We start from the raw sequence: 27,653 nt of genomic DNA, 5'->3' as shown, positions 1-27,653 counted from the left end.
AGATAGATAGATAGATATGGCTAAGGCAATCCTTTGGATTAAAGATTATCCCAGATCTCTAAAATAAGCATCTTTTATGTCATCTCAGAGATTAATATTGATATCCATAGTTCCTTTCTTCTTAAAATATGATAATTAACACAGAAATCCGAGTATAAACTAGAGTGGTTTTGAACCCTCTGTTTGTGGCAGGCTCTGGAGAGCACAGGTTTTATGTAACCCTGTAAATTGGAGCCTAGAGGACACTTGCTTGGGTTTTTAGGTTCTTATGTTCTTGAACAAAGAGCTGGACAGAGACACCCGGATAACAACAGAAGACAGATTCTTAAGGGAAAAGGGCCCTCAGAGAGTGTAAGTGGAGAAAGTCTAATGGTAAATCCTGTACAAAAGATTAAGATTTTTAAATCCCTGTACCAGAGACTCTTGGGTTATTTGCATAGCACACTTTTCCACACATGTTCTGTTACAAGTTGGGCTTGATGTAGAGGAATTTCTTTTTTTCTTGTGTCATTGGTTGCTTTCATATGCTAAGCTTGATACCTGTGAAACCCCTCTCTCTGGCCCTTTCTTCTTCCTCACCCTGGCTTTGACTAGACTGAGCATATAACATAGTTTTCTGTCTGTGCTGCCATTGCTTTTGCTATCACAGGAACATCCTAAGATTTCATTTTAAACAATGATATTCTTATGGCTTCATTTAAAATGCATGTAATTTATGCAGTGCCTCTTTCCCTGTGTTTTAGTTGCTTTTCTATTGCTGTGACCACTTAGAGAAGAAAGAGTTTATTGGGGCTTACAGTTCCAGATGTTGAATTCATGAACTTTATGATGGGGAGCATGGCAGCAGGTGGACACGGCTCTGAAGCAGTAGCTGGGAGCTCACAGCTCTGATCCACAAACAGAAGGCGGGGAGAGAAGCAGAGTGATAACCGTCAATGGCATGGGCTTTTGAAACCTTAAATCTAGCCTCCAGCGACATACCTCCTCCAACGAGGCCACACCTCCTAAACCTTCCAAAACAGTTCTACCAACTAGAGACCAAGAATTGAAATACATGATTCTAGGGGCCGTTTCTAATTTAAACCATCACACCATGCTTTCTATAATCACATTTTCTGTAATACCTGGTACCTGTACTTACCTAGAATGCCATTCACTGGCCAATAAATATTTTAGTGGAACAAAAACGAGAACTGGAAAAGTCTATTGTTTCTCTTTGCATGTTAGTGCTGAACTATATGATATACTCAGTAATTTTATTTCATGTGATGTGTGTTTTTAGCTCACTCATATGTGGGCTTATATATTTGTTTTGCTAAATAAGTGTACTGGCTCGTTTTGTATGTCAGCTTGACACAAGCTGGAGTCATCAGAGAGGGAGGAGCCTCAGTTGAGGAAATGCCTCCATGAGATCCTGCTGTAAGGCATTGTCTCAATTAGTGAGCAATGGGTGGTACCATCCCTGGGCCTGGGTCCTGGGTTCTATAACAAAGCAGGTTGAGCAAGCCAGGGGAAACAAGTCAGTAAGCAACTCCCCTCCATGGCCTCTGCATCAGCTCCTGCCTCCAGAACCTTGCCCTGTTTGAGTTCCTGCCCTGACTTCCTTCAGTGATGAACAGCCCTGTTGACATGTAAGCCAAATAAACCCTTTCCTCTCCTACTTGTTCTTTGGTCGTGGTGTTTTGTCGCAGCAATAGAAGCCCTAACTAAGACAATTAGTTAGTTGATATAGGTTTATTAATTTATTTGAGTCAACATGTATCAGTTCTTGCAGTAAAAGAGGATGCCAGCTAGTTACACCGCACACTAACACCACCCTGTCCACACCCACCAGCTGGTGCTTGCTTGATCTCAGAACAGATTCTGGGAAGCTATACTCCTTCCTTTTTCCCTCTCTCTTCCTCTTTTAAAAAAATTAATTCTTTCTTTTTTTTTGATTTTTGAGACAGGGTTTCTCTGTAGCTTTGGTTCCTGTCCTGGAACTCGCTTTGTAGACCAGGCTGGCCTCGAACTCACAGAGATCCACCTGCCTCTGCCTCCCGAGTGCTGGGATTAAAGGCATGTGCCACCACTGCCCGGCAATTCTTTCATTTTTTATGATTATATAATGTAATTATATAATGTAATTATATAATTTCACGCTTTTTTCCCCTTTAAATCTTTCCATATATCTCCCTTTGCTCTGTTTTAAAAGTTATGACCTCTTTTTTTCATTAGTTGTTACATATACAAACACATATGCTTATACATACATATTCCCAAATGCATAAATTTGATAGTAAGTTTTAATATCAGTGGCTTCAATTCTCCAATCAAAAGACAGTCTGAATGAATCAAGAAACAAAATCCATCTGCCTCTTTTAATGAAATCACCTACATTGAAGCTAGAAGTAGCACAGTGATTTCCCAGCTGGCTCCACCTCCTTCTTCTGTTATACAGCTGCCTCGCTTGCTTCCTAAAATGACGCCTTTATCATTTTGATCTTTGGAAACCACCGTGACTCCATTTGGTTTCCCAAGCCCTCCAGTTTCTCACGGACACCGTACCTGTATTCCAGTTAAGAGTAAATATTAGACCGACATGTATTTCCAAGGCCTGGATCACTTCATTTCCTGAGCCCAAAATAACCTCTCTCCTCCATGAAGCCTTCTTTAGCTTCTAACTTTCCCTCCATTCTCCCGATGCCAAGTGTATTCTTATTCTAACAGTCCAGCACAGCTGTTGTGTCATTTAAGGCTTTCCCCCTCTTAGCTCATAAATTCCTTGAGAGTTAGTGACAGAGTCATAAACTCCTTTTGAATCTCCAGTTCCCTTCCTTGTTAGTGCAAGGTAAAGATTTGTTACGTGTCAGCCATATATATACACGATGAGCTATTAACCCTCCCCCCAGCTGGAATTCACTGCAGTAAACAGTGAACACCTATGCTGAGACTACATGAAATTGCTGAGACAACCATGAATGGGGACCCAGTGTAATCACAAGACTAAAGTGAAAGAGATTTTCATGGGAGGCTGAACAAAGGGAGTTTTGAAGGACAAGCCTGTTTGAGCCAGTCTTAGATGGATTCAATATCATTTCAGCAGACTGAAAAGGAATGGGGATGGAATAGGCAGGATTCCACACAAAGCAGCTGGCTTTTGTAAAGAAACAGAGCTATCAAAGTACAGCCATTCCTCTCTAGCTACAGAAAATTGGTTACAGAACTCCTCTCCAAGATATCAAATTCTTTATATAAAATGACATTCAGTACATGCATGCAGCCTACAAACATCTTTCTCAATCCCCTTTCAATCTCCTCTAGATTGTTTGTGATATTTAATACTATGTAAATGCTATGAAATTGTTATACTAAATTGTTTAGGTAATAACGAGAAGTACATTTCTACCATTTCATCACCATAGACCTGATGTTTTTCAAACATTTTTGCTGTGTAGTTGGCTGAGTTGGCAGATACAACACTCACAGATACAAAGAGCCCACGTGATGTGGCCTCTTTGAGGTTTAACAAATTCGTGGGCATATGTCTGTTCTGCTCCGAAAACACCAGCCACAGAACACTCTCAACACGTTACCAGCCTTCTGCTGCCTGATAAGTTCTAGCAGCCCCAGAACTAGATGGGAAAATAAACAAATCAGACCCCTTTAGGTTATTCCTGGCATGCCCCGAATTCTGTCTGGCGTCTCGCTTGTCGCATCTACAGGCTTGATTTATTCCAGATATCCCATTCTTTGGACTGAAGCATCATAGTGAAGTCACAAGATTATGGAAAGATCCTTGGACTTGGAGTTGCACTAAACAGGAGTTCGAATGCCAACTTTAAAAATAGTGTTTAGTATATGACTTAAGGGCTGACCAGTTTGTGTCGGATAACCAACAGACTCAGCAGGTTATATTTATATAAATTGTGCATATGTATATATATATATGTAACAGTAATAAAGAAAAAGAAACCAATGAGAGAGAGAGGGGGGAAGCATGGGAGGGGTTGGAAGAAAGAAAGAGAAGAGGGAGGTGATGTCATTGTATTTTAATTAAAATGTTAAAAGACAAGTGAAAAATTTTAATTAATTAATTTTGTGGTGCTGGGGCTTGAACCTAGAACCTCACTAGTGCGAAGCATGTGTTGTAGCACTGAGATACAGTCTCATCCCTTCTAATACATTTTCTTTTGAGACACAGCTCACTAAGTTTTCCTTGAACTTACTCTGTAATTGGCACAGGCTTTGAATTTGCAATCCTCCGGGGCTGTCTTCTGGAGCTAGGATTACAGCTCAACTCAAGTGTCACCTTTAAAGTATTTTGTTTATTCATTCTGATGCTTTATTTGTTTTTCTTTTGAATATCTTTACATCTGCAAAATAACTGTAAGTGCTGTGTCAAAATGAATTACCCACAGGCAAATACCGTGTTCACCTTTACTCACGGTGTTTATTTCCTTTGTTGAACTACTTCCTGTTCTTTGCTTGATTTACTGGCTGCATCTTTCATTGGCCCCGACTTTCTGTACATTTACTAAGGAAACATTTTATAATCCAAACATTGACCCAAACGACTGCTTCAGGGGCTCTTTAATATGAGGTAGCTCAGCTTAGCTGGGCTGTTCCCTGTCAGTGGGTTACAGGAAAGAGTTTATAAGGTCCCCATGGGGAAACTGAGGCATTTTCCAGCTACTCCTTTGTTGGATATTCTCTTGTGTCATTACTTTGTTCAAATGAATTCTCAGCATAAGTACATACATCTGAAACTATGAATACAGAATGCATTCCAAAGCCAAATATAAATTATTTTTGGACTTCCTATACTTTTCTTTCCATGATTTGTATGGTTAATGCAGTTGCTGGAACTGGGTGTTTTAAATCACGTTCAGAATGAAACATATAACCACAGGGAATGAAGGAAGGAAAGGATTCTGTGACAGTACAAATTCTTTGGCTTTCATTCAGAAGTATCCACCATGAGTCCTCCAGGTGTTTAATTTTTGTTGTCGTTCTTTTTTTTTTTTTAAATAATGTATTTAACTTTATTTTATGTGTGTTAGTAGGAAGGTGTCAGATCCCCTGGAACTGGGACTACAGACATTGTGAGCTGCCATGTTGGTGCTGGGAATTGAACCCAGGTTCACTGGAAGAACAACCACTGGTCTTAAATGCTGAGCCATCTCTCCAGCCCCATCTGTCTTTTGCCTTCTTTCCTTCCTTCCTTCCTTCCTTCCTTCCTTCCTTCCTTCCTTCCTTCCTTCCTTCCTTCCTTCTTCTTTCTTCTTTCTTCTTTCTTTCTATTCTGTTGCTGAGTCTCATGTATCTCATACTGGTCTTGAACTCTGTATCCTCCTGCCTATTTTTTCCAAATGCTGGAATTAATGACCTGTGCTACCATGTTTGACTTCATTTAATAAATTTAAATCGAATGAGAAATTGAGTTACTTTGTTAGCCTGTCTTTTTTTTCTTATCAGCTAAAACAGAATTCGTTTCTAGTTGAGAATTTAGAAATCTAGAAAACCCTACTAATTGAGATTGAGGGTGTTTTTGTTGGTTCATTGAAAACACCAAATTCTACAGTCGAACAGCCATTAACTATAAATACTGATGACCTTGAATTTAAAAGGAACATTGGTGTTGGGGTGGGAAGGATTATGCTTTCTTGGGATTTTATAATTTGTGTGTAGATTAATATTTTTACTACTGTTTTTGTTTTTTATTCTTGTTGAGTTTGAAGTGTCAACCAAAGTGTAATGTGACATTCTTAGGAAGTTAGGAATGGGGCTTGCAGAAGAAGTAAATAGGATCTATAGATACAGATTTAATATCTTTTGTCAAAAATGTTTGAGAGTAATATAACATGGTTGTATATGCCTATGTTCTCACTACTTATGAGACTGAGGAATGATAATTACAGGTTCAAAACCAGCCTGGGCTATATAGTGGGAACTCTGTCTCAAAAACAGCAACATAAAAACAGAAATGCTTGGGACCAGAAGTTTCAGATTTTGAAATATTTGTGTATGTAGTATGATGTCTTTGAGATACGACTCAAGTCTAAATATGATGCTAATTGGTAGTCTGTGGATTTTACATAGTACAGAGTACCATGTTTTTTGTACACCTCAGTTTGACTGCAACATATCAGAGGAGACCTGATGCGGGATTCCCCTGTCTGGATTCTTGTTGGAACTCAAAATATTTCATAGTTTGAAACATTTTCCATGTAAAAGTTTTGGATCAGTAATAGTCAATGTGCAGGGCATTTCCTTAAAGCATGAACTCAGGTAGCTGACCTAGGTTAGTGGATCCAGCCCAAGTGATGTTAGAAGGTATGGGGGGTGTTGAGTCTATACATAGATACACGTAACAACAATTAATGAAAAAAGAGGCCATGAATTTGAAGAAGAGGGACGTGGAGTCAGTATGAAGAAGTTCCTACTGAACGAACAAATTTTGGGAAATTTGAACAATGAATGACAGCAATGGATTATGATATATTGATTAAACAAGTATTCCACTTACATACAAATACATAATGATTAAATTAAATACATTTAAAGAAAGAGGCCATTAGTACCAAAATATCACATCAGAAAATAATCACTGTTACAGACATTCTGTTGTTGTGCCTCTTAGCAGAGGCCTAATCCCAGTACTTACAAAGTAGAGGTAGGAAGGTCAGGAGTTCAAGGTTATCTTCAGCCAAGTATTAAGTGTGAGACTAGCTTGAGCTTGACCTTGTATCATAAAAAGTGAGAGATTGCCCACAAAACAATTATGATCTATAATCTTCAAAACTTTCAAGATCATGAACCTCAAGAAAGGGCTAAAGAAGCCCATCACACAAGGGTACTCTTCTGTCAATTTTTGATAAGTTTATAGATTTTTAAACATTTTAGAGACAATCTTTACCCCAGGCTTGCCTAGAAATCATGGCAACTGTGCCCCATCCTCCCAAATGTTGAAATTATGTGTATGAACCCATTCATTTTGGTTATTTTTCCTAATTTTGGAACCGTCTAAAAGTTAGTTGAAAAACTACAAAAATAGGAAAGAATTAGCAATTCATGAAGAACAGAGCAAATACAGAAAAACACAGCTAGCTGTTAGAGAAAAGCCATAGCTGGGTATGTCTATAGCTCAGTCACAGCAAGTGTGAGGTTCTCAATCCCACCCCTGGCGTTACACACCCCCCCTCCAAATACTGATGGAGTTGAAGATTGAATACCATATTTCCGGAAAGGGGGTGTATTCTAGAGGAACAGAACTGATAGAATGGATAATACGAATTAAAAGGAGATTTATTAGGTTGGCTTATGGGATAAAGTCTGGATAGTCTGACAATGGCTGTCTCACATCTGACAGGCTGAGACTCTGGTGTTTGCTCAACCCAGGAAGCTAAGCTGGGTATCTCATCCATCCCAGTATGGCACTGAAGGTCTGGAGGACGCCTGGAGAGCTCCTGGTCTTTGGTCTGTGTTGGGTAGCTGAGGAAGATGGGTCCAGTAGCAGCGAAGGGATGGAGCAGTTGCAGCATCAGAATAGATGAACTTGCCAGCCACAGTGAAGGCGAACAGGCAAAAAGCCAAGTTTCTTTCATCCACATCCTTATGTGGGCCACTACCAGAAGGTGCCACCCACATTAAGGATGATCAAGAAAATTCCTCACAGAAATGCTCAGAGCCTTGCCTGTTAGGTGATTCCAGATCCAGATCAAATTGACACCCAAGATTAATGATGATTAACGATGCAATGACAGTGTGGTTTGTAAGAAGAAGGCTTGGTTTAAGCCATCACCCTTGATGGTTGCTCTGGTATATATCCTTGTTTTTAAATTTCTTTTTAGATTTTTATACCTTATTTTATCTGTATCAGTGCTTTGTTTGCATGTATGTACACGTACCACATACGTGCTTGGTTCTCACACGGGTGAGAAGAAGGCCTTGGCTCCCCTGAAACTGGAGCATTAGATGGCTGAAAACTACCATGTGGGCGCTGGAAACCTAACTGGGGTCCTCTGCAAGCACAAGTGGTTTTAATCCCGTAGCCCTTTGTCCAGCCCCAACTGCTGTGTATTCTGTGTGTGTGTGCCGCTAATTAAATAGTAAGATGTTCATAATGCATAGCGTGGCGAGTGCTTTGAGAAATAATAAGCCTTGAAAGTGAAATAAGCCCTGAAGGTGGCAATTTTTACTGTGCAGTTATGTGTACTTACCACAATGAAAAAGAAAAATTTGTTGGGGGCCAATTGTTCATTGTGTTTGTCTTTCTACACAGGAGCCATGGATAACAGAGGCTTTCAGCAGGGGAGTTTTAGTAGCTTCCAGAGCAGCTCCAGTGATGAAGACTTGATGGACATCCCAGGGACTGCTATGGATTTCACCATGAGAGATGATGTACCTCCTTTAGATCGAGAAATAGAAGGTATCACTCTTGCTAGTTTTGAAAATATTTGTAATTTGTATATAGTAGACACGCAGCCTTGCAACTTGTAATACATTCTTGTTGTTCCTTCCCAATGCCACAGGATGTTGAAGTGTCTTGACCCGTAGAGAAACTCCTTCTTGCTGTCCCTTTGCTTTTAGACCTCTGTCCTCCCTAGTCCTTGATATCACTGATATTTTCTCCGTCCTAGCAGGTTTTGGTTTTCTTTTGAGGATATCACATTAATGGGATTTAAACTGTGTTACTCTATGTGTGGAGGTATGGAGCAGGTAGTATGTGATATCATTTCTGCAGAGACTTGAGCAAATGCCCACTTGCTCCAGATAAGGAGCCCATGATAGCTGCCACCAAAGTCTAACTTGGTGGACCAAAGAGTTGTGTTGGTTTACAGTGAGTACGGGGTCGCTTACAGGAGGAGAGTGAGTCAGTGACAACTGTGGCACTAAAGCCTCCCCCAAGTGGGTCCGCTTACGAAAACTGGAGCTCACCTCAAACTTGCAGACAGCTCAACGGATTGAGAGTGGCCTTTTCGGCAGCTCAGTTGGTCTGAGCTTCTTTCAGGCAGCTTGGCTGGCCTTAACCTCTTCTTGGCAACTGGGCCACCTTTCCCCTCTTCTAGGTCACTTGACTGGTCTTTGCTTCTTCTGAGTGACTTGCCTGGTCCCACCTCTTCTAGGTGGTTTGCGTTTTCTGTTTCTTCTGCCAAGGCAGTTTGGCTGGTCTGACCCTCTTCTAGGTAGATAGTTTGTCTGAGAGTATCTCTAAGAGTCCCTACACCTTCTTTGTGCTTGGGGAGGGAGAGCCCTAGTATGTCTGGTCAGTTTTGGGGACACCCTCGAATCTCTTTGAGTTGTTTACTTCCTGAGTAAAGGAGCTTCCCTGCAGGATAGAATGTTTCTCCTCCCGTTAGAACAGTGGTCTTTAATGTATGGGTTGACCCTTTCACAGGGGTCACAGATCAGATACCGTGTGTATCAGATATTTACATTATGGTTCATAACAGCAGCAGAATTGCAGTTATGAAGTAGCAATGAAAACATTTTACGGTTGGGGTCAGCACGACATGAAGACCTGTACTTAAACTGTCGCAGCATTAGGAAGGTTGAGAACCACTGCTTTAGAACATACTGTTGCTCCACTTCCACATAAGTCTCCTGTGTCTTAACAAACTTCCCTCCAAAGTGCAAAGTTTTAATCTTGGAAGGAAAACTGCTACACAACAGCAGATCTTGAATAATTAATTAATTGGTAGGAAGAAAAAAGTTCCAAGCAGAAAGACTGCTTTTGTAGAGGTATCAACAGGTGTACTGTACAGAGAGATGGCAAGATAGAGAGGAGCCAGAATAGGTAAGTCACATCCTTGGGTGATGTGTTGCTAATTTTTATTGCCATAATCTGGATTATTGACACAATCTAGAGCCACTTGGGAAGGGAAAACCTCGAGTGAAGAATTGCCTGGTCAGATGGCCTGTGACCATGCTTGTGAAAAATTCTCTTGATTAATGATTGATGGGAGAGAGCCTATCCCACTGTGGGTGGTACTTTCCCAATATAAGAAAGCTAGCTTAAAATAAGAAGGAGAACCCAAAGAAAAACATATAGGCATCCTCCTGAATATTAACCTTCATCGGGCGATGAAAGGAGACAGAGACAGAGACCCACATTGGAGCACCGGACTGAAATCTCAAGGTCCAAATCAGGAGCAGAAGGAGAGAGAGCACGAGCAAGGAACTCAGGACCGCGAGGGGTGCACCCACACACTGAGACAATGGGGATGTTCTATTGGGAACTCACCAAGGTCAGCTGGCCTGGGTCTGAAAAAGCCTGGGATAAACCGGACTCGCTGAACATAGCAGACAATGAGGACTACTGGTACCTCAAGAACAATGGCAATTTTTTTTTTTTTTTTTTTTTTTTCCGGGGAGGGAAGGATTTATTTCAGTTTACAGTTTACAGACAGTCATGAAGGGAAGTCAGGGCAGGAGTTCACGCTGAAGCCGAAGCCATGGAGGAGCACTGGCTTGGCAATGGGTTTTTGATCCTACTGCACTTATTGGCTTTGTGGGAGCCTAGGCAGTTTGGATGCTCACCTTCCTAGACCTGGATGGAGGTGGGTGGTCCTTGGACTTCCCACAGGGCAGGGAACCCTGATTGCTCTTTGGGCTGATGAGGGAGGGGAACTTGATTGGGGGAGGGGGAGGGAAATGGGAGGCGGTAGCGGGGAAGAGACAGAAATCTTTAATAAATAAATAAAATAAAACAAATAGATAAAATAGGTGATACGATAGCAAAAACAAAAAAAAAAAGCTAGCTTAGAGAGAGGGTTAGAGGGAGGAGGCCAGAAGAGGGCATTGGATTCCCTGGAACTCAAGTTATGTATATGGTTAAGAGCCACCATGTGGGTGCCAGGAATTGAACCTGGATCTTCTGCAAGAACAAGTGTTCCTTTTTCTTTTAGATTTATTGATTATATATACAGTGTTTTGCCTGCAAGGTCACCTTCACACTAGATGAGAGCACCAGATCTCATTACAGATGGTTGTGAGCCACCGTGTGGGTGCTGGGAATTGAACTCAGGACCTTTGGAAGAGAAGCCTGTGCTCTTAACCTCTGAGCCATCTCTCCAGCCCCAGAACAAGTATTCTTAACCACTGAGCCATCTCTACAGACAGAGTTAGAGTTTTTAAAAATGTATTATTTTGTTAATAAAGAGTCTCAAATAGTCAAAAGCTGGTCTTGAGCTCACCTTGTAGCTGAGGCATGTGCCAAGATGCCTGGCATTTTAAAGCCATTTCAATCCTCAGTTCACTAATAGAATCCACAGATATAGAACGTGTGGATGTAGAAATCCCATATAATACGTATTACATAGATAATTATCCATTATGATAGGTAATGGGATAGATGAAAATAAACCAAATAGTAGATCATAAGTGGAGAATGGCAATCTGTCTACTTGTAGTACTCAGGGATGTACCTAGGGCCTCACACGTGCTGAACAAACATGCTACCACCAGGCTTCAGGCCACCCCCCTTTTAGTTTTTATTTTTAGGGAGTAATATATGCCTGTAGTCCTACCACTCTGGAGGCTACCAGGCAGGAAGGTCAAGAGTTCAAGGTCAGCCTTGGAATTACACTTTAGTTAGTCAGATGGGCATAGAGATCCTCCTAACTGTGATCCCAGCACTTGGGAAGTTGAGCCAGTTCAGTGCCAGAATGAGCTACACAGGAAGACCCTGTTTCAAAATACCAACAACAGCACAAGAAATACAAAATAAAATACATCAAGGATAGAGGAATGGTGTAATGGTTACAAGCACTTGCTGCTCTTGCAGAGGATCTGGGTTTGGTTCTCAGCACCAGTGTGTAGGCTCCCAACCATCTGTAACGGCAGTTCCAGGGACTCTGATGCCCTCTATGGCCTTTGTTGGTATCAGACATATATGCAGGCTAAAGACCCATACACATGGAAAGATAATACCCCAAAACACTTCTAAGGAATGAGAGGAAAGGACCCTGAGGGCATGCCTCAGTAGGAGTGAACATAGCAATATGAAAAAGGGGTTCAAGCATGGTGATACATGTCTGTAATCCCAGCACTCCAGGGCCAGAGACAGGAGGATTACCACAAATTTAAGACTAGCCTAGTTTACATAGTGAGTTCTAGGTCCACGAATGAGACCCTGTCTAAAATAACCAATGTCCCTTCCTCCAAAAAGTATAATGTAGAATATTTTTTTTAAAAAAAAGCAGTCCTCCACCACTTTTCAGTAGACTCTTAGAAGTATTATTTCTTGTAGTTTATTAAGATATGTCCAAGAGGCTTCTTTATATGATCCACATGCAGAAATTAGTTCACTTATCTATATTCTGTAGCAATGCATTTTTCATGCTTTGCTTTTGAAGTTTTCTTTCCTTATTTAATGTCTTCACACAGGTTTTCCTAGTGAAATAATAAAAGAAAAGTCCAGAAAATCATTGAAATATGGTGCGTAAAATACTATATTTTATACTAGGAATGATAACATGTACTTTAAAGAAGCTAAGTTCTGTGGAACTTAAAAAGTTAAAGTGGTTATTGTTTTCTAGATGGCTGTATCGGAATTGATTTGTGAAGAATGGGTAAATCAGTTATACATGGCAAAGCTAAATGTATCTGAGATATAGTCTGTAAATTAGAAAAAAGTAAGCACGCAGGAGGAGGGAAGGAGAAAGTGAGTTTGGATTACAGGCAAACATGCAGAGCTGTTCTCACCTGCCTGGGCAAGGCCAGCACTGCGCTCGTGTGTGCTTTCGTTCATTCATCCACCCGTCAGTCTTTATGGAGTGCTCATCCACGTAGGACCCTCACACTGCACTGTCTGATAATCCCACTGAATCATAGAAACCGAGTCTGCCTTCTGGAGTTGTAAGCCTCCCAGGATGGGATATGTGGGTGGAGGGTGGCAGCTGGAGCCGTGTGGGCACAGCAGGTATTAGGCGGGATATCTAGCTCGCAGTCTAGATGGCTGTGTACACGTTATGATCTTATCTTGCAGCCAGACTGCCAACAAATGATTTAAAAGCAGAGGAATGATATGATCAGATTTGAGTTTTGGAAAATTGACAGTGCAGAGGACAAATTGATGGGCTAATATGGGGATGGTAAAAACTTTACTGCCTTCAAATTCTGGGCAAAAGATCAGAAGGCTTGAATAAAGACATAAGGAACCAAGAGGAAGGGATAGTGGGTTTCAAGGAGACTATGGGAGGGAAATTTAAAAGAACAGTGAGGTACTAGGGACAAACTCAGGGGTAACTTCAAAGCGTAGACTGGTTATGGAGTAGACTCTGTTCTCCCATGCCACCTACTGAGTCTCACTGTACCTTTCGAATGTGTCAGAGCAGGAAATAATAATCATAATAAGCAGATGTGATGGAATAAGAAACATAACAAGACTTGACACCCGCCGAGTAGACTATAAAGCAGTTCTGTTAAGATGTGAAGAATTCATGGTTGCCCTTCAAGGAGAAATGTAACAAACCTTGGACTCTAGCTCCTGATGAGAGCCCCCATCATCACCTCAGAATCAGGGCCCAGAATCCCAGCACTCGAGGCAGACAGGAGAAGAGTGGATTCTAGCCTAGCCTATGCTTCATGGGAAGACTGTCCGATAAAGCAACCCTCATCTAGGCTTCTCCCCAAGCCATCTGCCATGAGCAAACATGTGGGATTCTCCTATACATTTAGCTTGAGAAAATGGGTGGCTCTTGCTGCTTTGGGGAGCCGGGGGTGGGGGGAGGCCTGAATTAAAACTACCATGGGGCCACAAACCACATCAGCTTTAAATAAGAATAAACAACTGTTGTTTTGGTTTGGTAATTTTCCTACAGGGTCGCACGTTGTAGCCCAGCTAACCTAGTACTTAGTATGTGGTGTAGGCAGCCCTCAAACTCAGGGCAGCCCCCTTACCTTATCTTCCCAAGTGCTGCATTATAGGTAGAAGCTGCCAAGCTAGGTGCATAGTATGATATCCTCAGGCCTAAAGCTTCCTTTCCTTTTCCTCTATAGGGAAATGGGCAGATTTCAGAATTCATATCTGTTAACGTTTCACCCATATAAACTTTATTCAAGTTTGTATTTGCTTCAGCTTTACTTAGTGTGACTTCATGTCTCATCCAGATTATTGTATTACAGAGAGGCATCTTGTCTCCTTAGGCTCCTCTTAGTTGTGATGTATGCTCGTGTTTCTGATGTTCCCAGTGACTTTAGCAGTGAGAGGCCTTTACTTAGGTCCCGCCTCCTTGAGAGTGCTGGACATGGGCGTTTTGTCTACTCTCTCCCCAACATGTATCCTTCTGTCATTTGTATTGTTTTATATTTTAGGTTCTAGTCTACTCCACTTAATTTTGTTGCCTAAATTGTTCCAGTTTTGTCATTGTGTTGACAGTGTTTTCCCTGCCATTGTGGGTTTGTTTTTGGTACTCTCTCATTTTTTTGATGCTAATCTGCTCTGTTATTACTTTGCTGTTCTAGTACCAAGGCAGGAAATGTATGTTAGCCATTTCTCAAGAGTCCTACTTTCCTTTCACTCTCGAACTGATCTAGAAATGAAGGTAGGGCACTAGCTATGCCCGTTTCTACAAAGACAGTACTATTTTTTGAGACAGGATTTTATGCATGCTGGCATCGTACTCGCTGTGTAGCTGCAGATGGCCTTGATCTACTGATCCTCCTTCGAAAAACTGAGATTATAGGAATGTGCTACTGTACCTAGCATTCTGCCAAGGTCAACTGAATGCATAATGTGTCTGCTGCCATAAAATAAATGTGTGTGTGCGCACGCGTCGTCATCTTTATGTACATTAAGCTGAGCATGAGATCATACTGATTGATGTCTCTGTTTTTTTTTTTTTAAATCCATTACCACCTGGATCATTTTAGCTTTCCTCTTTCGCTTGCCTTCTACTCTGACAGTGAGAAAGCCACCCCGCATTATCTGTTACTTACTACTGACTCTTCTTTTCCAGCATGCATGCGTAGTGCTTTCAGACTTGTTAACAAGGACCCACCATGATGAGCAACTGTAACAGCTAGCAGGTCTATGCAGCGGCCCTTTTGTCTTTGCCCATAGAGGTTGTGTTCATTTCTCCAATTACTTAGGGTGGATCTTCCTCCCTTACCCCATCGGTGATGCTTTTTTCATAAACTTGTTACTCACTTCATTCCATCCTGGGGTCCTCAAGCATTGAAATGATTCTTAGAAATTGTGCATAGTAAGCTGCACACATAATCCCGTGAGCTGAAAGCACGTGCACTGGTATTTCCTCACTATTATGCTGCCCTGGAGAGTCCTTTCACTGCCTAAAACCCTGTATTTAAAGAAAAAGAAGCAAAAAGATTCACTAGAGCTGGCGAGATATCTCAGTGCATAAGGGTGCTTGTTCCACAGCTTGAAGATTTGAGTTTCATCTCCAGGTCACATGTGGTAGAGAGAGAGAGAGAGAGAGAGAGAGAGAGAGAGAGAGACACCTGGTGTTCCTCTGACAGCTATATGTACACAAAACACATAAATACACACAATAAAAAATAAAAAAAAAATTCTTTAAATGTGGATAGCTCAGTCCTTTCTTTTAAAGGACAATAATCCATTCTCTACATAAATCCCTTTATAAAATCAATTCAGCTACTGATAAACATCTTGATTGCTTCCACTTTTTCTTTTTTTTTGTATTTTGCAGTAGGGAAGAAGGCGCTGTGGATCTCTGTGTAGATGCTTTCTTTTGTGGGGGTGGGGAGGGAAGGGCTTATTTTAGTCATACTTCTATGTAACAGTTCATCACCAAAAACAGCAAGAGCAGGAACTTAATTAGGGACGGACCCTGGAGGAAGGAGCAGATGTAGAAGCCAGTGCTGTGAACGAGCACTGGCTTGTTCTTCCTGGCTTGCTCCATCTACTTTCTTATAGAACCCAGGACCAACATCCCACTGGATCCTCCCTATCAATTACGAATTAAGAAAATGTCCTACAGGCCTGCTTATAGCTCCATCATTTTTTTAATAATACAATAAAATATAATAAGATAAAGCAAAAAATAACACATTAAAATTGTACAAGATAAACAAACTGAGAAAAGAGCCTAAGAGAAGGCATAAGAAACAGACCCACTATTCCACACACTCAGGAAGCCCATAAAAACACGCCAGTGGAAACCATAACATATACACAGAGGACCTGATGCAGGCCCATACAGGCCCTGTGCGTGCTGCCACTTCAGTCTCTGAGTTCATATGAGCTTTGCTCATGTTTATTTAGAGGGCCTTGTTTTCTTGACATCTTCCATCCCCTCTGGCTCTTAAACTCTTTTTGCCTCCTCTTCCACAGGGGTCTCTGAGTTCTAAGGGGAGGGAGTTTATAAAGATATCCTCTTTGCCGGGCGATGGTGGCGCACGCCTTTAATCCCAGCACTCAGGAGGCAGAGGCCGGTGGATCTCTGTGAGTTCGAGACCAGCCTGGTCTACAAGAGCTAGTTCCAGGACAGGCTCCAAAGCCACAGAGAAACCCTGTCTCGAAAAACCAAACAAACAAACCAAAAAAGAAATCCTATTTAAGACTGTTTCGAGGTCTCCCACTCTCCACATGATGTGTGGCTCTGGGTCTCTGTATTTGCTCCCATCTGCTGCAGGAGGAAGCTTCTGTGACTATGGCTGAGTAAGGCACTGATGTATGAGTGCAGCAGAATGCCATGAGGAGTCATTTTATCACTACATTATTTATTTATCTACTCATTCATTTATTTTTTTTAATGAGTAGTATTCGGTTTTACCCTACATCTCTATCTAGTCTCAGGTTATTATTGGTCACCTAATCAGTCTCAATATGGCTTGCATCTTGTGGCGTGGGCCTTCAGCCAAATCAGATTTTGGTTGGTGACTCCCACAAGTTTGTTCCACCACTGCCCAAGCATATCTTGCAGACAGGACCCCATTGGAGATCAAAGGTTTTGTGGTTGGGCTGGTGTTTGTCTTTTGATCATACGCAGAATGTACTGAAGACATTGGAACATGGGGTAAAGGCTTTATGTAGGCATCAGCTCGACTTCTCCATCTTCAATGAGTTATGTAGGTGTTGTCTTCAGCAATGGGAACTTGCTGTCATTTTCCTGGAGCACAGTCTATTGTCTTGACAGCAGCCTGGATTGTTTGAAGATTTGTCTGGGACCCTCTTTGACCAACAACTTTATTAGATGTAACCCAATACCAAACCTAGAAGCTTCATTTGGTGAGGAGAAATGGCCAGTTGGGACTCAATCTTCCTAGTTATTTGGCAGTTTAATTTAGATTATCTTTATATATATATTTAGGACACGTCTACTGTATTAGGTTTCAAAACTACCCTTCAAATGTACTTTAATTTTAGCTATTTCTCCCCATATTCCTTCTCTAGTCTTCCTGTCCCCCCTTCCCACTTGATTTTCCCATTCCAGCCCACCATAAATCCATAATTATTTATTCTATTTTCCTTTCCTAATAATATCTGTCTCCCTTAGTCCCATACTGTATACCTAATCTCTGATTTTATGGATTGTAGATTGGGTGTCATTGATTTAAGAGCTATTCTCCACATTTAAGTGAAAACATACTATATTTGTCTTTCTGGCTCTGTGACACCTCAGCCAGAATGATTTTCTACTTCCATCCATTTGCCTGCAAGTTTCATGATAATCTTGTTTGTTTGTTTGTTTTTTGTTTTTCGAGACAGGGTTTCTCTGTAGCTTTGGAGCATGTCTTGGAACTAGCTCTTGTAGACCAGGCTGGCCTCGAACTCACAGAGATCCAAGTGCTGGGATTAAAGGCATGTGCCGCCACCGCCTGGCTCCATGTTTTCTTTATCCATTCTACTGTTGAGGGCTGTCTAGGTTGTTTCAATCTCTGGCTACTATAAATAGACAAGCAATGAACACAGTTGAGCAGGTGTCCCTGAGGTGGGATGAAGCATCCTTTGGATATGTGTCCATGAGTAGTATAGCTAGATTTTGAGCTAGATTGATTAATTAGATAAATAAATAGATTTCATTTTCCTGAAAAACCACCACACTGCTTTCCAGAGTGGCTGTGTGTGTTTTCACTCTCACCAGCAATATCCTGGCCATCATGACCTATTACTTGTGTTATTGATCTTAGCCATTCTGACAGGTATAGAATCTCAAAGTTGTTTTGATTTACATTTCCCTGATGGCTATGGATGTTGACTATTTCTTTAAGTCTTTCTCAGCCATTTGAGATTCTTGTGTTGTAAATTCTCTATTTAAATCTGTACCCTATTTTTAAATTGGATTTTTTGATATCTAGTTTCTTGAGTTCTTCATATATTTGGATATTAGTCCCCTATTGGATATGAAATTGGTTAAAAAAAAATATGTTGACTTTTCTGTAGGCTGCCGTTTTATCCTATTGACAGTGTACTTTGCCTTACAGAAGCTTTTCAGTTTCATGAGGTCCACTTATTGATTGTTGATCTTAGCTCCAGTGCTATCAGTGTTTCTGTTTAGGAAGTTGTCTTGTGTGCCATTGAGTTCAAGGCTATTTCCCACTTTCTCTTCTATCAAGTTCAGTGTATCTGGATTTATGTTGCTGTCTTTGATCCACTTGGACTTGAGTTTTGTGCAGAGTGATAAGTGTGGTCTATTTGCATTCTTCTACATGCAGCCATCTAGTTTGACAAGCACCATTAGTTGAAGATGCTATCTGTTTTTCCAGGGTATATTTCTGCTTCTTTATCAAAAAAATCAGGTCTCTGTAGGTGCAAGGATATGTCTGGGTCTTCAATTTGATTCCATTGATCAAGATGTCTGTTTTTGTACCAATTCCATGCTGTTTTTATTAATATAATTTTGTATTTCAAGTTGAAATCTGGAGTGGTGACACGTAGCTATTCTGGTTTTGTGAGTGTTTGTTTCCATATGAAGTTGAGAATTGTACTTTCAAGATTTTTGAAAAAAAATGTGTTGGAATTTTGACAGGAACTGCATTAAATTTGCTGATTGCTTTTAGTAGGATACTCTGGCATCTGTGTCTCTTAGAGTCCATAGCACATCTGACCTTCTGGCTGTTAGAGTCTCCACTGATCAGTCAGGTGAAATTCTAGTAGGTCTGTCTTTCTATGTTGCTTTGTCTTTTTCCCTTGCAACTTTTAATATTCTTTCTTTGTTCTGTATGTTTAGTGTATTCATTAAGGGCTAAGGGAACTTTTCTGGTCCAGTCTATTTGGTGTTCTATGTGCTTCTTATACTTTGATAGGCATCTCCTTCTTTAGGTTAGAGAAATTTTCTTCTGTGATTTTGTTGAAAATGTTTTCTGGTTGTTTTGAAGTGTATTTCTTCTTCCTCTGTGCCTATTATTCTTAGGCTTGGTCTTTTCATAGTGTCCCAGATTTTTTGGATGCTTTGTTCCAGGAGTTTTTAGGTTTAACATTTTCTTTTACCAAGGTATCTACTTCTTCTATTGTGTCTGCAATACCTCAAATTGTCTCATCTATCCTTGTATTCTGTTCTTGAAGATTGCCTCCGTGGTTCCTGTCCTAGTTGTTAAATTTTTCATTTTCAGAATTCCCTTAGTTTGTGTTTTCTTTGTTGATTCTATTTGCACTTTCAGGTCTTGAGTGGTCTTACTCGTTTCCTTCCATTCTATGTGTTTTCATAGGTTTCTTTAGGGGATTTATTCATTTCCTCTAACTGTGTCCATTTCTTTAAGGGCTTTATTGCTTTCCTCTTTAAAGACTTCTACCATATTCATAAAGTCTGTTTTAGGTCTTTTTCTTATATTCCAGCATAGCTTTGTTATGGTTGCTGGGCTCTAGTGGAGACATACTGTCTTGGCTGTTATTGATTGTGTTTTATGCTGGAGTCTAGGCTTCTGGGATTTTGAAGATTGTAATTCTAGGTGCTGATATTTGTCTTGTCTTTGTTGGCTGGGTATTTTATTTCTGGGTTTCTGGTTCTGTTAGAGGGTTGTGTCTGTGTATTGTCTACAGGAAAATCTTTTGGTGCCCTGGTAGTTGTGGATCCTCAGGGTTCTGGGTGAAGTGTGGTTCTGGGTATTGAGACCTGAGCCTTATGAGTGGGGATAGGCTACAGAGGTGGGGGATCTTCACAAAGTGGAGAAAGGCAGAGTCTTCCACCAGGGTCTTCTTAGTCCCCTGGTGAGAGTGAGGCTGTTCCACAGCAAGTCTGCTCCAGAGCTGGGGCTGAGGGAGAGGGGAAGCTGCAGTTAGCCTGCTACTTGCTTCCCGGTTTGGAGTGGCCTGTGGGTTTTCCCAGGGACTGTCTGCTGGAGTTGGAGACTGGGACAGAGGAATGAGTTGAGGAATGGAAGTTTGAAGGGAAAGAACTGTGTGAGTCACTGGAGATGGGTGAAAGATGGGTAGGGAGGCTGCAGAGCGGGAGATGAGACTTGGGGATTAATTTGGAGCAGAGGGAGAGGTGAAGATCTACAATTAGACAACCTGCTTCTCTGCCCAGTCTGTTCTCTCTCTCTCTCTCTCTCTCTCTCTCTCTCTCTCTCTCTCTCTCTCTCTCTCTGTCTGTGGTGTGTGTGTCTGTGGTGTGTGTGTGTGTCTGTGGTGTGTCTGTCTGTCTGTCTGTCTGTCTGCTGGAGTTGAGGGGGGAGGCAATGAGGACATAGAAACGGGTGGGAGGAGGGAGGGAGATAGCAGTGGGAGTCACTAGAGATTTGATTGGAAGAGACTGCTGCAGGTACAGCAGAGCTGGGGTGAGGCTGGGAGCTTGGATCTGGAGGAACAGACGGAGAGGTGAAGATCTGCCATCAGCCTACAGCTTCCCTGGCCCGAGGAGCCTGAGGTTTAGCTGGGAATGCCTGCTGGTACTGGGGGCTGGGATTAAGCAATGGTTTGTGGAGAGGGAGGTTAGGAGCAGAAGATCTGAGGAATCCACAGGAGATGGGGGCTGGGCTAAAGGGACTCTTGAGCAGGTGTTCTGCTGCAGGAGCTGAGGAAGAAGCTGGGGGTTTGGGTTTGGAAGGACAGAATGCGAGCTGAAGGCCTGCCATTAGCCTACCTGCTTCCTTGCTAGAGTGCACTGTTGAGATTTTCCTTGCAGTTTTTTTTTTACTTTTTATTGTTTTATGCCATTTTAATTGTTGATTGTTTTACACGCTCACACATACACACACCTAATATATAATTCCATAATTTCATTGTGTTAGGATTTATGGCAAAGTAGCTAGGCATTAAGTCATATTTACTATTTGGGGTAACTAGGCATCTTGGGTCAAATTCCTATAGTGACTTTTGTTTTCTTCTCGATTCTGAGTTTGCCTTCACCTAGCTGCCTTAGAAATGATGTGTCTTGCAACTCTTTCACCTATAATTTACTCTTAGGGTACCAGAGCCCTGTAGGTGTAGATGCTAAAGTATGAGGGATCAAACGTATTGCAATCAAGGCTAATTCTTAGTGTTTTACTGGGACTGGGTCTTGTGGCTGTGACCTTCACAAGCTCTCGGACTTGTTCTCCTGCCCTCTCTCCGCCCTTTGGCCTTCACTATCTACTTCCTTGAAGCCCTGGCCCTGCTGGTCCCGTGTTCCCCTCAGGGGAATTTGGAAATCGAGATGGGGGCTGGAATGGGAGGAATGCCCTTCCCCCAACCAGGAATAAGGCTTAGCTGAAGTATTTTCCCTCGGAGCACATTGTTCGTTGTGAAGAAATCTCTGGGTATATTTCACAAGGATTCCTCATCCACTCCCCTAGTCGACGTCAGGACATTTTTCTAGGATCTTCAGTGTGAGAGTCTGGTGAGGTTCTGGAAGTAGAGCTTTTGGTGTTGGACTCCGGAGCTGTCCGCACAGCTCTGGCGGTTCATTTGCATCGCCTTTTGAGCATTCCCACCTGTCGGTGGTGGTGGTGTTCCTATGGCTCTAACCCGCTTTACTCCAGGTAAGCAGATCTCAGCTGGGAGTCTTTGGCTAAGCTGTCCCTTCAGACTTGGGGGTGGCGGTTTGTTCTGCAGCCTCAATTCTCTGATGGGTCTAGAAAAAGAATCTAGTCGTTCCCAGCCTTTTCTTATTCTGAGGGTAAGAATAGGAATTTCTAAACTGTTTACTTGGGAAAACTGAATTGGAAAGTTACATATTTATTGTTATTTTATTAAATGTAGGTTTTTTAAGACGAGGTCTCACTCTATAGCTGAGGTTAGCCACAGATTCACTATGTATATCTTAGTCTGCCTTGGAACTCATGGAGCCCTCGTGCCTTAATCTCTGGGGTGCTTGAAATATAGGGACAAGAAATAACTCCTAGCTAATTTTTTTTCAGTCCAAGGGATTGAAGTTGAACCTTTAGCATGCTGGGCAGACCCTCTACCCTCCATTAGCCTCCGGCCTCGCATTTATTTACACACAGCCAATCTATTGCAGCGATGCTTTGCTAGTACCTTCCTTACCTTGTTCAGTTTCTGTCAAACAGTAAAGGAAAGGGGTTTGTAATTTGTAAAGGGGCATGGACCGTATATTTCTGGGGCAGAGATCAAGTAGGTTCTCCAAATGTATCCCCTGTTACCATGTAGCCATTTAACCATATGCTCCAAATGCTGCCCAGACTAGGGTGTTCTAATCGTCATCAGTGAGCTTTTCCAGAGATTGGTAGTGTTAATTTACAAATTTGCTAGAGGAATACCTTCAGATAACTATGCAATCAAAATACTATTTTGAATTTTTGAAAGATCAGGTCCTCTCAAGTAATTCTCAGTATAGTGTGAATGATCAAACTAAAACGTGGCTAAAATAATAGAACGTGAAGCTTTAAGGCACCTAAAATTAAAATTGGAAGAGGCAGAAGCAGTGGCTAACCGCAGTGCAACAGTGTGTCTTGGACAGAGCAGGAAAGCTGCATATGTGAACTCACAGTGGTTACGACAACATACACAAGGCCTAGGCAGACAAAATCCCAGCGTGGAGCCGAGAGCTGGGCCTGAAATCTCACCCTTAATTATGGGGACCTTATCAACTGTCAGCTGCCAGAAGATGGACAGTTTTCTCTAAGAATATAGCCCCCGGTAAGCTGACCACGCTCCAGCAGAAAACCACACATCCAAGGACATTTGAGCAGCACAAGGTTATAAGGCTAATGCCGCGTGGAGCTACAATTACAGTTTATACCTTCTCAGTGCTGGTCATTGACTAAGCCACTTTCCTGTGAAGGCTGTACTGCAAGAAGCTATCTCCTGGTCTGTCTGTAAATACTCCTCTGCTTTCCTTCTCTGTGCCCTGTCTCTATTCTTCTGTGTTTCCAGTTTTCTTTCTTTTTTTTTTTTTTTTTGCTTGTTTGTTTGAGACAGGGTTTTTCTGTGTAGCCCTGGCTATCATGGAATTCATTCTGTAGACCAGGCTGTCCTTGAAATCAGAGATCCCTCTGCTTCCACCTCCTGGACAGGATTAAAGGTATGCGCCACCACTGCCTGACTCCTATTTTTCTTTTTAAAACCATTCATGTGGGCTCTGGAGAAATAGCTAGTTGTAGATAGAGCACTTGCCTAGTGTGTTCAAGGCCCTGTTTTTCATTCCCAGGACTTAAAATACATAAATTAATATGATATATAATCAATGAAAATAAAAACTTTTCAGTATCATGCGGAAGTTTCCCTCTTCTTACTCCAGATCTAGCTGCTAGCAGGGGTTAAATATGGCCCTCCTCAGTTCAGTTATTTCCGTCTCTAGTCATTCCCATAGACTGATTGTCTCCGTCTCTCTGATTTTTAAGACAGGGTCTTAAACCTAAATTTGTGGCAGTCCTCCTGCCTCAGTCTCCCAAGTGCTGGGATTACAGGTATGCACCATCATTCCAGACTCTCTATTTCTTGACTCTCCCTGTGGCAATAGGGGCCAAATGCAGGGCTCTGAGCACACCAGGCAACTCACCCACATCCCTAGGCCAGACGTGGATTCTAAAAAGAAACACGCACTCTTATTTTTCTGAGGCAAGGTATTTTGTGTAGCCTAGGCTAGCTTTAAATTCATGATAATCCTTCTGCATCAGTCTTCCAAGTGCTGGGACTGAGGGCCAGAGGTATGACACTGAGACCCATGACCTACTTAGGACTTTCAGATGAGTTTTATTTGTATAGCATATCTGGGGAACATTTGTGTCTCAGAGCACATGAGTCCCATAGGACTGTACACTTTCATCCTTCCAGATTTGTACTGTTCTAGACAGTACCGCAGTAACCTATATACTGCTATGCACAATTAGAGCTGGCTTTAAGGTTTTTAGATGAGTTATATATGTGGACTTTTTGTCTTGTTTTGTTTTTTAGGTAGGGCCTCATGTAGCCCAGGCTGGCATGAAACTTGCTATATAGCCTAGGCTGGCCTTGAACTCCTTATCCTTCTGCTGCTTTCTCTTAAATGCTAGAATGGCAGGAGAATGCCACCGTGACCAGCTTTTTGTGTCTGTTTTTGTGGTACTTGGGATTGGACCCAGGGTCTTGTATATACTCGCTTAAGTGCTCTGACACTGACTGGTATCCCCAGCTATGGTGTTTAAGACATGATGTCACATTCTATCTGTGGCTCTAGGAAGGGTCTCCTGACTGGGATTCTCTCTCTTGAGGTTTTTTTTTCCCATCATAGAATTTGTTAGCAATCTCTTATCCCTGCCTTTTTTTATTTTTTGAATATTGATAGGGTCAACCAAGTATAGACTTAGTTACCAGTTATTAGGCAGAGTCATACTACCCAGAGGAGAAGCACATGGTTTGTAGTATATATTTCAGGGCAATTTCTCCTTATTCATTACTTTACCTGTCCTTATGTCAGCCCCATGAATGTGTAACTTTGGTAATGAAGGCATAGAGAACAAGTAGAGGAACAGGGTGCTGTTTGTAATAGGCCTAGCAAAGCGGGCCTGCAATTTCAAGTACCCGAGGATGCTGATGCAGGGCTATTGAACATTCAAGAGCTGATGGTGCTAACGAAAGGAGTTCAGAGTCACCCTAGACAGCTTAGTAAGATATGGCCTCAAAATAAGTAAAAGCAGGGCTCCCTGGTAAACAGCTTCATGTGTGATGTCTAAGATAGTAGTCACGCGCCTTCCTTCCCAGTTGTGTGGCATTCCAGTGAGCAGAAACATGAAGATAGCAAATCCTTGTGTTGTTGTCCTAGCTTGGGCAATTAGCACCCTGGCTCTACTGTTGGTAAAACCATGTTGGGTCAGGAACTCCTGGATTGGAGCAGATATTAGGAGCAGTAGATACAGAAGATGCGGCCCCTGCCACATGCTGATGGCTGTGGGGAGCACGGCTGTGTCTGGCAGAGACAAAGAATGAGGGAGTAGGTGCCAGCATTGATAGTCACACTTGTCTCCAAGCTTCCCCATCCCTTTCTGTGCTTTATGTTCCCATTTTCTTCTCAAAGACCCTTTTAATGGTATATATAGGAAATGTGTCACCGTTTCATTATCCGGTGCCCATCACTCTTGGTATTGTCTGCATTTCTTCAGAGTTAGGGTCAAGTTTTTCTTCTTCCTTGTCTTCCCTGTGTCTTAAATACTTGTCCGTTGTAAACTGCGCTGTGACTAAACCAAAGCTAAGATTCCTAAGTGAAGTGATTACAGGGGTCAAGTCAAATCAAAATCAGGCAGATTGTGTTTCAGACTCTGCATGGGTGTGCTGGACTGTGGGGAAGCTCAGGAGTTTCCAAGGGAAAAGTAGCCATTTAGAGGTATAGTAGTCTTTTAGTATTTAACAACCCAGATGGCGTATAGATGCACAGCAACAGAAAAATTGCCCTGAATAAATATTTCAGGGTCCATATAAGTATTTCAGAATACTATGTATTTAGAGGATTGTGTGTTCTCTTCAGGGTTTAGATGTGAGGCCCAGTTGGCAGACACATGCTCCTTGGTCACTGCATTTGGGTGAAGTGGGAAAACAAAACACATTGTAGATACAAAGGTTCCACACATGTTGGCTGGGTATGAGGGTTTTGCCTGTAATGCGTTCTGAAGTGCGTAGCTGAAGTGCAGTGTGAAAGAGCATACATATGCTGTTGGGAGATCCTGTGTGGAAGAACAGGGGAAGGATGGAAAAGGGAAAGTAGATACGGAAATGAGAAGTGGCTCGGAATAGGTTCCTCAGTTTCACTGTTGAATGCAAGTCCTTTAAATGGCCACAGGTGAGTATTTTGTGCGAGGCATCATGCTGGATTTGTATTTGTGGATAGAGTTAGACCTTTTAAAAAATATAACATATCCCCAGGACCCCAAAAACTTTTTAAAAGGAGCATTTCCAAGTTCTTTGATACATACTAATAACCTAGTCCCTTTCTTTGAGTACTTATTTGGTATTGGAACAAGTGACCCTCCACAGCTTGTGATGTTCCTAAAACAATCCTTCAAGGTCTACAATGAGGTAGGTTTCTTTCTCTCTCCTTTCTTCTTGTGTTTTTGTTAGTGTTTAACTAGTTCACTTAATCAGTTACTATTCAGCCTCCTGGTAAATTCTAATGGCTTGTTGGTTAGGGATCGGAGTAAACATCAATTCCCAAATTAGAATATCTATTCTTGCATTTAAGGGGTTTTCTAGTTTTAAACATAAGATGGTTGTGTGTGTAGGGGGTGGGGAGCCTAGGGAAAGTCCTTCTAGACCAAAAATGATGATGGTGATTTCAATTTGTCTGCCTCCTTATTCAAGCAGTGTGTTTCTTGAGACCCACTGCCCTGCATTCACTCCTCAGTATAACTGCAGAAAGAGAAGGCTCTTTCAGACTTGACTCCCTTTTCCCTGAAGGGCTCACTGTATGTTTTCTCCAGACTGAGGCAATGGCAATCAGTCTTTGAGGGATTTCCTTTTATCATTTAACTAGACTTTAACTTAAATCACTCCTTTCTATATGATGTTCACCATGCCATCAAAGCTTGAGATAAATTTTACTGGTTTTTCACTCCTTTGAGGGAAAAATCTAGACTTAACTAACTTAGAATGTGTACTCTACTTTTACTCTGCTTCCTGTCAGTGTATGCAAACACTAGATTAACTCACAACACACTTTTTAAGAAGGCATTTGCATTCTGTTGCTAGTTGCCCCTGCTGCCCTTTTTGACCACTAAGTTTTATGAGTTGACTTGTGTCGTGAATTAAAAGCGCTAGGCAGCGTGGCATGAGCAGCAGGTCCAGATACTTGGTGAAGGAGTGCAAGCTACTTAACCCAGCTCCTTGAGGGAGCCTCAGAGTGGCAGCACCATTGTCACAGCCGCGGCCATTTCCTATTCTAGAGGTTAGGGTGGGTAGTTTTGAGTCACTTGTGCACACTTGCCCTAAATGCTCCCTGAAAGGTCATCACTGCTGAAAGTTTTCAAAACATCACAGGAGGAGTCACAACTTTGAAGCGACCAAATGACCTGGCTAGATCCGGGCTCCACAGAGGTAACTCTGCTTGGCTCTAAATATTTACTTTATTGTGTGCTTCTATCATATGATGTCTAAGAATTGGTAGGCATTTTATGTTATTGCTATGTTATTTTATGTCAGTTGCTCTCCACTGAGCAGTCTGAATAATGAACATATGTTAGAGATTACAGACCTGGCAGAGATGGGAGTAGAGGCAAGAAAAGAAGTTCTCAGACCCTCAAGCATGTGTGCTGGACCTGCTGACTCATTTCTTAATCTAAACCGTAGCCAAACCTCAGTTTAGCCCGAGAGCCACACCATGCCTACTAAGCCTCTAGTACTC

At 41.9% G+C, this 27,653-nt stretch overlaps 1 protein-coding gene across 2 annotated transcripts in view; it reads left to right on the top strand.

The window, feature by feature from the left end:
* Positions 1-27,653, top strand: part of Clcn5 (chloride voltage-gated channel 5) — a 162,809-nt gene that overhangs the window by 95,326 nt on the left and 39,830 nt on the right. For both annotated transcript variants that reach the window (XM_050160852.1, XM_050160851.1), the window contains one exon: positions 8,264-8,410. In XM_050160852.1, coding sequence (XP_050016809.1) covers positions 8,264-8,410 — 147 coding nt within the window. The remainder of the gene's footprint in view (positions 1-8,263; positions 8,411-27,653) is intronic.

Source organism: Alexandromys fortis, unplaced genomic scaffold (genome assembly GCF_014885135.2).
Source record: "Alexandromys fortis isolate MF-2015 unplaced genomic scaffold, M_Fortis_MF-2015_v1.1 scaffold_83, whole genome shotgun sequence".
NCBI lineage: Eukaryota > Metazoa > Chordata > Mammalia > Rodentia > Cricetidae > Alexandromys > Alexandromys fortis.
Note: the sequence above shows the minus strand (reverse complement) of the source record. Positions and strands in the feature narration are given on the sequence as shown.